Source organism: Cystoisospora suis (assembly GCF_002600585.1).
Source record: "Cystoisospora suis strain Wien I chromosome Unknown contig_4899, whole genome shotgun sequence".
Classification (NCBI taxonomy): Eukaryota; Apicomplexa; class Conoidasida; order Eucoccidiorida; family Sarcocystidae; genus Cystoisospora; species Cystoisospora suis.
In genome coordinates this window covers 1-12,274 of record NW_027157691.1, presented here as the reverse complement: position 1 = coordinate 12,274, position 12,274 = coordinate 1, and the positions used below count along the sequence as shown (strand labels likewise).

General features: G+C 46.1%; 2 protein-coding genes across 2 annotated transcripts in view; both read right to left on the bottom strand.

Annotated features, from left to right (window-relative positions):
* CSUI_008639 (f-actin-capping protein subunit) overlaps nucleotides 1-6,592 on the bottom strand; it is a gene marked incomplete at its 3' end in the record, with an annotated part of 7,048 nt that extends 456 nt beyond the window's left edge. Inside the window, exons 1-4 of the mRNA XM_068068766.1 lie at nucleotides 4,560-6,592; nucleotides 3,314-3,390; nucleotides 1,880-2,025; nucleotides 668-730 (exon numbers count right to left, since the gene is read on the bottom strand). Of these exons, the coding sequence (XP_067919259.1) occupies nucleotides 668-730; nucleotides 1,880-2,025; nucleotides 3,314-3,390; nucleotides 4,560-4,689 (416 nt within the window). The 5' untranslated portion in view covers nucleotides 4,690-6,592. The remainder of the gene's footprint in view (nucleotides 1-667; nucleotides 731-1,879; nucleotides 2,026-3,313; nucleotides 3,391-4,559) is intronic.
* A 1,915-nt stretch (nucleotides 6,593-8,507) lies between these two features.
* On the bottom strand, nucleotides 8,508-12,130 carry CSUI_008638 (actin like protein alp1). Its single transcript, XM_068068765.1, has 4 exons — nucleotides 12,020-12,130; nucleotides 11,269-11,354; nucleotides 10,389-10,587; nucleotides 8,508-9,446 (listed from the first exon to the last, which is right to left on the bottom strand). Exons 1-4 carry the CDS (start codon nucleotides 12,020-12,022, stop codon nucleotides 9,423-9,425), a joined length of 312 nt encoding a protein of 103 aa, XP_067919258.1. The 5' UTR covers nucleotides 12,023-12,130; the 3' UTR covers nucleotides 8,508-9,422.
* Between the last annotated feature and the right edge of the window lie 144 nt (nucleotides 12,131-12,274).

Genomic DNA, 12,274 nt, shown 5'->3' with positions numbered 1-12,274 from the left:
TGTTCTGTGGGTCTCCGACGGCTCCGAATTTGGTGCAAGACAAGGCTGACTGATACGTAGCGAAGGTCCTTCCCCAGTAAAACGACATCATACTAAGTACGCAATATACGAGTGACACAGAAAATCTCCATGTAAAAACGTGGAAGGACACTTATGTCGTAACTAAGCAGTCTCCTAGTATTGCCCCTGCTTCTCTGATAAGGCGACAGGGATGCGTTCTTTTCACCCGTAAAGACAAGGGTGATGCGACATTTCCATCTTCGTCTCATATTTCTTATTATCACCATTGACAGTCTTGGTACATTGTGACTTCTTTCTCTTAGCGACTCACATGATAACAACAGAAAGGACCATATAGATGTATGAAAAAGATAAGAAACAATCAGTCCTTCACCCCTCTACACAGCTGTGAACGGTTTCATCCTCTATAATACGTACATAGTCCCCCGCGAACTAGGAGGAGGGTGTATGTGATACCCATCATGGCCTTGCTTGCCCCACAAATGTTGATATAATACACTATCACCTCAATACACCGAAACACAGAATTCCGAATTAAGACGTAGAGCCAGGGAAACCATTATTAGGGCTCTCCAGCCAAGACAGAAAGAGTCAAAACGAACAGAAGAGCCCTAAAAGGCTCCCTGTCTCTTCTACTTTTCCTCACGTGTGACGATACGCATCGAAGATTTGATTATAAGCGCACTCAACTCGACGGAGGTGATCGGCTCTGGTGACAGAACAGAGACAAGAAGAGAAAGAGACAGCCAAAGGCATACAGGCAACCTGCCTAGAATGAAGGGTGACAGACATATGCCACGCAACATACACATTCGAAACTGCGGAAGATCGAGAAGCCGTACCTCTCACCCACGACATAACGAGGTACAACGAGTTCTATCCTATCTCTTCTTAACTCTACCAAGGAGGTTCTTCAACTTGTCAAGCTCACCCCGGGTCAGTAGAAGAGATAGCCTTATCCATGACAACACCACCTTAGATTCATTCTCTCCCCCATCACGTATGATCAGAAAAGAACAACCCCATGCGCTCATCTTCACAGTGCGAGGAGGAAGATACACCCGGGCAACTTATGCTGCAGTCATCTCCATACGTTTCAAATACAGACTTGAGATACCAATGACGGCACTGCAACTACAGAGAGGAGAGTGAATGGTGATGAGTACGTAGTGTAACAATCGAGGTAGCACTTGGTGAAAACACTCCCTCCACATTAGGGGTAAGTACCTGGTGGCGTCTCTTTACCTCTCTCTCTCTTCCTTCTCCTTCCCGCCAACGCAGGACGTCCAGGGAGAGAGAACTGCGACGAGGACTTCTGAAGTGGAGAGTTGCTGCGACTGTCTCTTACAGGCTAGAAAGAAGGAGGCTAGATATCATTCCTATATAAAGCGGTGAATGGGAATTTCCTTAGGCCTAGAACTTTCTTCTGACACAACTCCAAAGAGCCTAGTGAAGACGTAAAAAGCGGGGTGTCTAGGTCACAGTCGAGAGAGCCACATAATTTCTAACTCTTCACGTTACCTTGTGCTACGGTCAGATGATACAGAAGGTAACACGTCATTCACTCTTCTCCTCTCCCTCTATATGTACATATATAGAATATCTATAGATATATATATGTATGTATCTCCCCTAGAAATAACGTACTACATGTCTGAAGACTCTATGGGACTCCAACACGTCGAGACCCGACAATGGATAGCAACGTGTGCAGAACTCCTATCCGCTCTCATGAAGAACAACAGAGCAAGTATTTTCTTGCGACAATCGACCGAGAAGCAGAAAGACAGCCTTTTATATAGGAATGTACTCAGACGAATGTACATCCGCAGACTAAAGTATTCATTCTGTTACTCACGGCTTGAACCGGCGAAGAGCTGGGGGTGGAGGAGTAGGAGAGACCTCCCTAGTGTCTCCTTGCGCTTGGATATACTTGTTCGTCCAAGGAGAACGATAAGCCGCTCCGTGCTGATTATAAGGGCACGCTACGAAATACCTTCGAGCCTACGGAAGGAAGAAGCGGTGAATACACACAACAGAAGGCGGGGAAGAGAGAGTTAAGGAGTGACGGAAAAAGAGACGAATCTTGTTTCATCAAATGTTACGGAGGAATATAAAGGGAGAGAATGAGGAGAAATCGGAGTTATACACCATTAACGGATGTACTTTCTCTTGTCTTCATTAAGAGAATAAGACAAGTGTACCCATAACTACACCTGTAGTACCTCCTAAGGTAAATAACAGAATAAAGCTAAGAGCCGCCCATAAATCTACATTCCTAGTAGCATAGTTACTCTGTACCCCCGACTTGTATGTGGTAATAGAGTCCTAGCAGTGAATACCCACGTTTGTTCGGGCCTTCCACCTCTCCCGAGGGAGAGAGAAAGATACATAAAACGGAAGTGATATAACAGTGTGTATGACTAATGTCAATGCTAAAGAACCTGCATTTCAAACACAAGACACCCCTCCGTATATGTATAGAATCTCGATATGTACACCAGGTGAATGAATATGTACTTAGGTACCCCGGTTGACCTTAGACCGATGAATCAAGCAGACAGTAAACCAAAGAAATAGAGAAAGAAAGTGTGAAGGGACACGGGTGCTACGAAGTGGTAGAATAGAGATCTACGCATAACGCCCTAGGTGTACATACAGACAGAAACTCTTTCTGCAGCCGAGCCAAACCAAGTCGTTCCTGGCAGAAATAGAAGGTAGAAGCAGAGCAAAAGAAATCTACATTGCTCCGCTGAAAAAACTTCTTTCTCGCAAGTATCTAAGTAGAACATCTCGCCCCCACATAGGTAGACCGTGTATGCCATAGGAGAAAGGTTCACAACCGATATTACGACGAACAGTCACAATAGAGAAGAGCGAGCGCCACCCCAAGAAAGGGAGACATTGGGGAACGGTTGAAGAGATCCCATGAATCAAGAGACGGTCGGAGTGTATACGCACAGAGACAGTAACATCGGAGGTGACAAACAAGAAGAATATGAAGATCTACGTAGACCGCGAAGAGGAGAGACTTTCTATCTGTGTGTGTTTTCTACCAAACGAAGATAGAACCACAGAACGGATAGAGACACCAGGGCATGCACAAGAGAGAATAATTACGGATATGTCTCTGTCAAAATCAGATTCTTACCCAGGAAAGGAAAGCCTACCACTACTGCTCTTCCTTGTTTACTTCTCGAAAGAACTGACCGCCATACAGAAGACATATATGTCTACCCTTTTTACGCTGTATAGACGGGTGAACGTATAAACAAGACGATGAAGTCCTTACCTCAGGATCAAAGCAGAGCTTCAATTTCCTCTCTACGCGTGTTAAGATTTCTCCTTTCAGCCGTGGACACAGATGAGCTACATACAACAGTCGGCACAACAATAACCTTGAATGGACGTGACGAAAGCTAAAGGCCTGGGTACACTGGGACGAAGGACAAAGGTCTCTCTCTGGGTATCTCGCTCTCTCCCTCTCTCTGTATCTACAGGTCTGAACAGAAATAGATGTATGGGCGAGTTTACATAGCGACGGTGTGTAGGGTAAAGAGCGAGAGCCTAGAAAGATGTGAAAAAACAAGATGTATAACGCGTCTCACTGGGGAGGGCGCGAGCGCTGATTGACACGCGATTTGACAGCGGGGCTGCTCCAGTATTGAATTCGTTCATCTTATTCGTGTCGGCCCGCTACCGAGCCAGTGGAATGGATTATAGCTACCTAGACCATGTATCGTAACAAAAACGTTATGTATAGATATCATTTCTGCACAAGTCCTTCAAGGACCATAGTAGAAGCTCACCCATATCACGGAGCCAGGAGAGAGCCTTTCGTTGAAAGATCCACCCCACTATATCCAGTAGTGTGTTACTAGGAGAACGTTAATACATCTCTTTATCTACTCTTTCATATTTTATAAGAACCTCCATGATAGAGAGACCTCCTCTCGCAAGTGAAAAGATCTCTTCGAACTCAACCCGGAGGCATGCACAGTCACCTCAAGAAAGAAACTGCAATGGAGAATGACACGTATGAGTCCTCTCCCTCATCCTTCTTCGTAGTGGTCTCCTACGTTCAACAAACTGACACAGTAATGCTGTTCCAGGGGAGCGACAACTGAATGGCTGTCTAGGGAAAGAGTCATCAAGGGAGAAAGATTCTAAACTTCTCTTGATCTGGTATTACGACAGACACTCTACTACCCCGAGGTGGCGAAGAGTGCCACAACCAAAGTGTATGTATATATATATATATATATATGTGAATATATATATATATGTATAAATATGGGTATATATGTACGCATGTGTCAATATGTACGTGTGAATATGTATGTACACATAAATGTATATATGTACATATGTATGTATGCACGTATGCATCAAGACCGACAGCGTTCTAAGATCGATCCCCTGCTTATTGAAGAAGTGAGAAGAACTACGACGACAAAGTGTGTTTCAGGCAAAGTGTGTTTCAGGCAGTTGAATCAATTCACCGGAAGAAAAGAAAAAAGAGAGAAGGAAACACTTACTAATCCCAGCCACAGTCCTATCAATATACCGAGGTGGCATACGTCTTGTTAAACTAACAGCGGAGACCCAACTCTCCTCCAGCCCCGAAGGGACACTAGTAAGAGAGGCTGCATTAGCAGAAGACAGCATCTTTTCTTCTACCTATCTTCTCAGTTCTTTGAAGAGACGAATCGCTTATCTTTGAGAATCAAGTTGAAGGAGGACGACGTCAGGCTCATACAACAAGATGAAGAGGTGGCCCTGCCTATGTGAAAGAACAGACAGTGTGGGAGTAGTAGGAGTAGTAGGAGCTTATACTCCGATAGATCGAGAAGCTCATATGTCTTTCATCCTTAAGATTACTTCAAGGGTAAGACGGCTCAATTTTGCGAGAAGAGAGAAGAGTCATCCTCCCGCTGACAAGCAAGGCATGCGAAGCATTGAGAGTGTGCCTGGGGGGATGCCTCTACTTCTCCTTTGGCGATGAAAAAGGTGACAGAGAAAACTTCCTTCACATCTCAAGAAAAGAAACCCGCGCTTTCGGAGCTCTATACCCAAGAACGATAGAAGTCTCCAATTAGCATGGTTTAGAGTTTACGTACACCGTCATAGCAGCCTCATATCCTAGCTAAGGAAGGACTTGAAGAAGACCTGGTATGGGAAGCTTTCTTTCTTGAGCGTGTCATGAAACAAAAAGAAGGAACCTTCTTCTTCTCTGGAAGAAAAGAAGAAGTCCCACCTTCTTATACATCTTTTCACAGGAGAAAGCCACTCAGACGGAAAGCCTTAAGACCTCTCATTGTCCAGTATCTTCACATCTCTTCACGCTCTGCTAATCTTCGTTGCCATGCGACTCTACTGTCCCTTTTCTTCACCTCCTGATTACGCAGGATCTTCAACTCCTCTATATTTCAAGGCGCAAGCTTCTTTTGGCTGACACAGGGACTCTGACTGGATCTGTATTCTTCTGCTTTCCTTGGATTCTTCCCTGTCCTCACTCTTCTCTCATCATCTTTCACTCTTTTTCTCCCTCTTTGCCTACTCTACGGACAACAGGAGGTAGCTTGAGAATTGACCAATACAAGAGAAAGAAAATACAGCGGATGCGAAACCAAGGGTCTAGAGGAAAACCAAGAAGATGGCCGCGGGCATGAGGAACTCGAGAAAAAAGAAGGCTCGTTGCGCGAAAAGGACGTAAGTAGGTATAAATGGTACAACAGTGAAATGGTGTAGGCCGCATGACACTAGAAAAGAAAGTCTTGGACAAACCGGTGGAGGGAGAGGATTGAAGGCCGGGAGAGAAGGGTCCAAAGGAGGAAAGAATTCAGTGGGGATACATGTGCGGCAGAGGATGAGAAGACTATGAATACTAAGGAAAGGGAGGAAACACGGGGGCGATGGTCAGGGTATAGAGAAGACCGAAGAAGTACACGCGGAAGACGACATTGAGAAGGACCAAGCGACGACGAAGTAGTAAGAACGAGTCTGCTTGCGAGACCGAGACGGCAGACCGCATATACAAGGCGAAGGACAACAAACGAAGAATAGAGACGACGGGCGAGTCTGGCGGAAACCGAAAGAGAGACGGGGCCCCAAGTCGTAGGAAGAGATTAAGAGACCGATAGAAGCAAAAGAGGAGCCAGGAAGATATGACACACCACCGGAGCTGAAAGCGCGGAGAAAAACGGCGAACTCTGAAAGCGAGAAGCTCAAGCCGACGAAGGTAAAGCTGACTTCAGATCAGCGGAAGAGCTCTTTTCCCGGTGGGGAATTTTGATTAGAGAAGGAGAAACATAAAAGAAAGACGCGGATTTCTTGCACATGCACACCGGGTAACAAGAAATATACTGGAGGTAAATTCGGCCCAGTACGGGGACGAAGTCTTAACAGAAATGCAAGAACCCTGTACTCCGGGCACTTGGCGCTTAGACGGCCGGCCATACAGCCGGGATGTAGTTAAGAGTTGCAGGTGTACAGCTGGAGAATTGGATTTATACTTACGTAGCTTAACACAGGTGCTGCCGTCCGGCGTTCCGTGGTGGGACGGCGCAGTAGAAACAAGACTACGACTTTGGAACACAACAGAACAGGCTGTACGACGAAATGTGCGCATGCACTGTCGTTGAGTGGCCAAGGGTCCGCAGGAACGTGAACCAGCTGTAGAGTCAGTCACTCTGCATGCGCTGCCGACAAGGGACGCTTACAGGACCCCAGCTAGCTGGATTATGGTAGTTCCGATTTTTCTTTTCGGGATATATCCTGACGACGATGAGAAGGTTCTGAGTCTCTTTGTACGTCACCGACAGCGTAAGCCGCCTGCAATCAGCGTTGTGTCTGGCAAAAACCCAATGTCGGAGATCCGGACAGAAAGAAAGGCCCTTGCTACATGCCAACTCTAACATTTGGTATCGTAACTTGGGGGAGAGAGCTCTGTTCCGCTCGTTCCGTTCCCAGGTCTCGGTATCCGTGCACTCACAACACGCCGCTGTGTACATTGTTGATGAGCACTGAGGGGGGAGGGGTAGCCCATGTGTCTTACGGCGGAGTACCCACCGCGCGTATCTCACAGTCCTCGCAACTGAGATGCCGCAACCTCACAAGTGGGCGCACGGTAAGCGCTCGAAAAGTAAGGACGTTAGTACGCTTATCTCCCGACATCCCGCTGGCCTCGCTGCTCTGTCACTGGACAGCTATCTAATGTCGGGGGTAAGTGAGAAAGGAAAGGTTCATTGGAGTCTAAAAACAGTTCTCCTGGGTGTAAAGTGTCACCGCGGGAGCTTCTCGATTAAGGCGCTGCACAGCACGTCAATGCTCCTCTACCGTCACCAGCTGACTGCGTTTTCCTCGGGAAACGGAAACTGAATCCAACACGGCGGCAGCAAGACGAGTATCTGTTCAGCTCTAGGTAGTCGCCTGATCCGAGCATTACGTCAACGAGTGTGATCTGTGGATACGTCCTCGGCGGGACGCTAGCCCTCAGCTCAAGAGTCCTTGAACCACACACCTTTTTCTTCGCCGTAGCTGCTCCCCGCGAAACCGAACAGCACGCATATCGGTACAGTTCTTTTGTGTGCCCGCAGAACTTGAAGTGCTCACGCGGCTGCTAGTCAGCCGCTGAACTGCTACAGGAACCCTGTAATAGGCAGCTAAGATTATTCCCCGTAGCCATGACCCTTGTACCGTGTAGTGTTTCTGCGACGCCTGGTGCTTCTACACAGGCCATGGTACCGGAAAGACGCTGGACCTTCTAGGCAGGTCAGTGGCGCACACTAGTTTTTCCGACCCTCTGCAACTGCCACAGAGATGCCGTGTGAAGGGAGGAAATCGGGAATAATATTTTACTCACCAACCTAAAGAATACTGTTTTCTAAAGCACCTAGTAGTTGGCAGCTCTCGTTGGGAAGGTAAGCTATACAGCTCGTTTCTCGAGAAGGAGAAACTTGGAATCAAACCCAACCTCAGGGGGCAGCCCAGCACGTAGCGAAACAAAGAACCGTAGTTTTAAGTACGGCTTGCTAGTCACGCGTGATTCGTCCGTTCTCCTTATACTTTCTCGGCACTGCCAGCCACATACCCTTCTAGTTGCCTCTTTCCTCTCTGCAGTGTGAGAAAGCTATCTTTTACCCACTACTCGTCACGCTCCTGGAAATTCAGTCAAATTCGAAGAGAAACACATGGAAGGGCTCCCCTCTTCCTGGATTCTCCTCCACCGTAGTGCAAGCGGGAGAAGGCATGCAGCAGGTACAGACTGAACGTATACAACGATCGCGCTTCCCTCTCTCCACTCTCTGAAAACGAATGGAGCGTTCCTGTTGGTTACCCATATCATCATGGACACCCTCGTGTCGCTGCAAAAATTGAAACTCCAGTCGTTCCGTCCAGTAAAAACCACTTCGTATCTCTGCGCGGGATAAAGACAGAAACGCCTTAGGTTGTAATAGTCTATTCACACATGATCTGCCCTGGAATCCGCGATAGAACAACTAAGGGGACGGTGACCGGCCCCTCCGGCAGGATACGACAGAGGACTTTTTTCATGTCCCGAATCAACCCGCACTCTAACTTTTTGCTGCCTTTTCTGTAACATAGCTGTCCATCCATACAGTCAAGAGAACAGAGATTCCTCTTTGCTCCAACCTCAAGAAAGGCAGATGATCGATCCAGCAGGAGAACAGTACCTAGCATCGGACCACTCACTCCTTTTCCCCCTTTCTTGCTCCTCTCTGAGTCAGGACACCTCAATGGCAGCTACTAATGAAGCTGCCGCTGGCCAACGACTGCGAACCATCCAAGAGGAAGAAAAAAGAAAACCCTACGTCACACACTCTTTCTCACAACCAGTCCATAGACGATTTATCTTCCGTATTCCCCCTTCCCCTGTCAAAGCCAGAGAGCAGCACTGAGGCCGCCTCATGTACTACATCTTCTAACTCCTGTTCTGAAATTAATGAGGAAGAGCCATATCTCGTTGATGATTCAGACAGACATCGTCGCAGGAAGTAAAAGAATTCCGTCGTATACTCCATTCCACTGCAAAAACAGCATTTCCTACGTTCTGTATCGTCTTTCTCCTTGTCCTAGAGCCCCACTCATCACTACTGTTAGCATTGAGAGAAACAGTCGAGCCGTTGTATCTCCCGACCCTCCAGAGGCGTGATATCTCATCTAATGCACTTGGCAAGAGAGGAGACTTACAGACATCCTTCTCGCCGTACTTAGGAGGAACAGGCGATGTCACAAACAGTGGACGAAACCACTCCTCTTTACACATACACATCTCCGGCTAAAACCCCCTCTGAAAACGACGCACAGTTGCTTGGAGGAAAGCAAATCTAACCCTTCCATGACACACAGCAACTCTAGGTATATACTATTAGCTCCCATTAAGCCGTGATCTTCAGCGCTGCCTGTAGGTACATACAGCAGAGATAATGGGACTTCGCAGAGCGTAAAAAGAACTGTAGACCTATTATATATCAAGAACCGCGGTGGTACTGTCGAGGAGTTGATTCGTTCGTTAGAGTTGTCTATATCCATGACGTCTTTCTCAACTTCACTATTTTTTTGTGAAGTCATATACAAAACATGAAGTGTGGGTCTCGAGTTGCTAGGGGCGTCGTCTCTCCTGAACTGTCTTCAGTTGGTTTCTATCTTCAAAAACTTTTCACGTCCATTTAGTTGCATGCACCACCTTGCAATAAACGGAAACATCGGGAAAACGCGATTCTCCATAGAGAAAGGTTTCTCTACACACATGCTTATCTGAAGCTCTCGAACTTCTCCTCCTTTCTCTGAATCCTCGGACTACCAACAGAGAACGTGCGTGCACGGGAAGGAAAGAAGGGAAGTCATTCAAGGTCTCGCCTGTCTATGGGGTTACGTATCATACATAGAAAGATTCTTCTGGACACGGGCCTTCACGGCAACAGAATGTGAGTTCACATTCAACAGAGGAGCCAGCAGGGAGAAGAATTACCCCGAAGGATAGAAAATGGCGTCTACAGCACTTCTAGAAAGAGACGGATCTTCTTCATCATACAGAAGTCCTTCAGGAAATCTACTTGTACATACACTCCAAGAAGACAAAAGTAAAGAAGCGTCTCCACTAAAGGAAGAGGTGCATGGGGGGGGGGTGACTTCTATCCATCTACCAATCTATCACCTTTTCGATCTACCGCTATATATATATATATATATATATATCATTCGTATGAGTTTTTTCTTCTTCCACGGCTAGAGATGTACGTCAGTAAGTAAACTACACCACACTTCTTAGAAAAGAAGTGTGGTGTAGTTTACTCAGATGACACCTTCCGTCTGTTTCCTGGTGTTCTCCCTGAACGTCTTACCTTCTTGGCAACGATTTTCATTCCGATCTCATCCCACTCTTGTCGAGATATCCACAGATGATCCTGCATAGGACGCATTGCCGGCTGACAATACAGTCGAGCTCCTTGCCATACAAGAGTCCCTCGAGATGGGTGAGTTAGTACATGGACATGGGGCCGCGCCTGGGGTGGGGCTGTATTCTTCAGTTCCTGTTCTAATCTGAAGAGACAGAAAAGAAACGTAAAGAAATCTAAGTGAAGCAGAACAACATACCGTGAATGCAGGATACAAGAACACCATTCAGTCCTTTAAACCGTTAAGTAAAGAGAGAAAAAGACCGGATGAAGGAATAAAAACAAGATGCAGAAATTTGGGGAAGCGGACTCGGAGACTAAATGGAATGACCGTTGCCTATGAACGATGGTGGCATATGGAAAGTGAAAGAAAGGATGGGAAACAGCTTATACACAGAGGTGAAAAAGAGAAGATTGACTTGTTTTGACCGTAACTCGTCTTGAGCTCTTTCTTCTATCGTACCCTCATACAGATGCCTTCACATATATATACATATATAGATGGATACCAATATAGATATACATGTGAAGACTTCGCCGAATCGTACTGTTTCCTTCCTCTTCTCTAAGCCGCCTTCCCTGTCTCGAGAAAGTTGATCTTTCATGCTCACACCAATGGCTGTAGCAAGAGTCAACGACAAGATTTCCCATGCGTTTCAACGACCTTCGTTTCCATGCTGCGCATGTACACTAGAACTCCATTCATCATCCTACACGGCATACATATACATTTATACATATAAACATACATAAGAGCTAAACATATATAGAGAGGGACAGACCTGTGCAAGAATGTGAAGAGACCAAACCAAAGATGCCTTATTACCTTTCAGGAAATCCAGGGAACATCGAAGAACCGCCGCTAAGGACGATACTTCCGATCAGACTCTTGCGACTCTCGATCGGACACGCCTACATATATACATATCATACAACAACAAAGACGATCTGTCTACTTATAGATCGAGCACGAGCACGTCAATGAATGGAAAACTTCACGAGTGCCATGGCGAGGCGCTAAAGCAGATCGCCAGTGAAGAGGGGACACACGAAAAACCAGAGATACAAGAAAGAGGACATGCGAAGAATGATACATCTTCAAATCGTCAGGAGAAAAAAGACACAAAGATTCTATCATCCATAGACTATAGAGGATCATCAATGTACCCTTCCTCTCAAGGAAAAGAAAGAAGAGGTTCTTACATCATGCTACATCCATATCATAGCTGCATTACAGCCATACATAACCACACCTCTGATTGAAAGAATAAAACCTCATACGTAACCAGATACACAGACTAAAGGTAAGAGTCAGGCATACTAGGGACAACACACCTCATGCTTCTCATTCAGATGGTTCCTCTTCCGCCTGATGAGTTATTACTGCTTCTTTACAGTGAAGAACGATGCTTGAATAGACGTGAACGTGTGCTATAGAGAGGGATAAAGAAGGACGTGAAGATGTCACAGTATGGAAAATGATATGACATGGGCTTTACGGAAATATACGCGTCGGGTGCAGTCGTTTTCACAAAGGGAGTCGAGCTCGACTTTCCTTCCATGGCGCTGCTCCTCACCATAATAGACGACCAAACGAGATCGATCAGAGACGGATTATCACGGCCACACAGCTGTGGATTAAAGAGAGCTTCAGTGGGATAGAATCTCTCTGGGCCTAGAACGATCTCCCTATATGGAAAAACAAAGGGAAGGCGTACAAGAAAGAACGAAAGAGATAAAGGAAACACAATACATTAGATAGATAGATAGATAAAATAAAGATAGATAGATAGATAGATAGATAAAAGATAGATAGATAGATAGATAAAAGA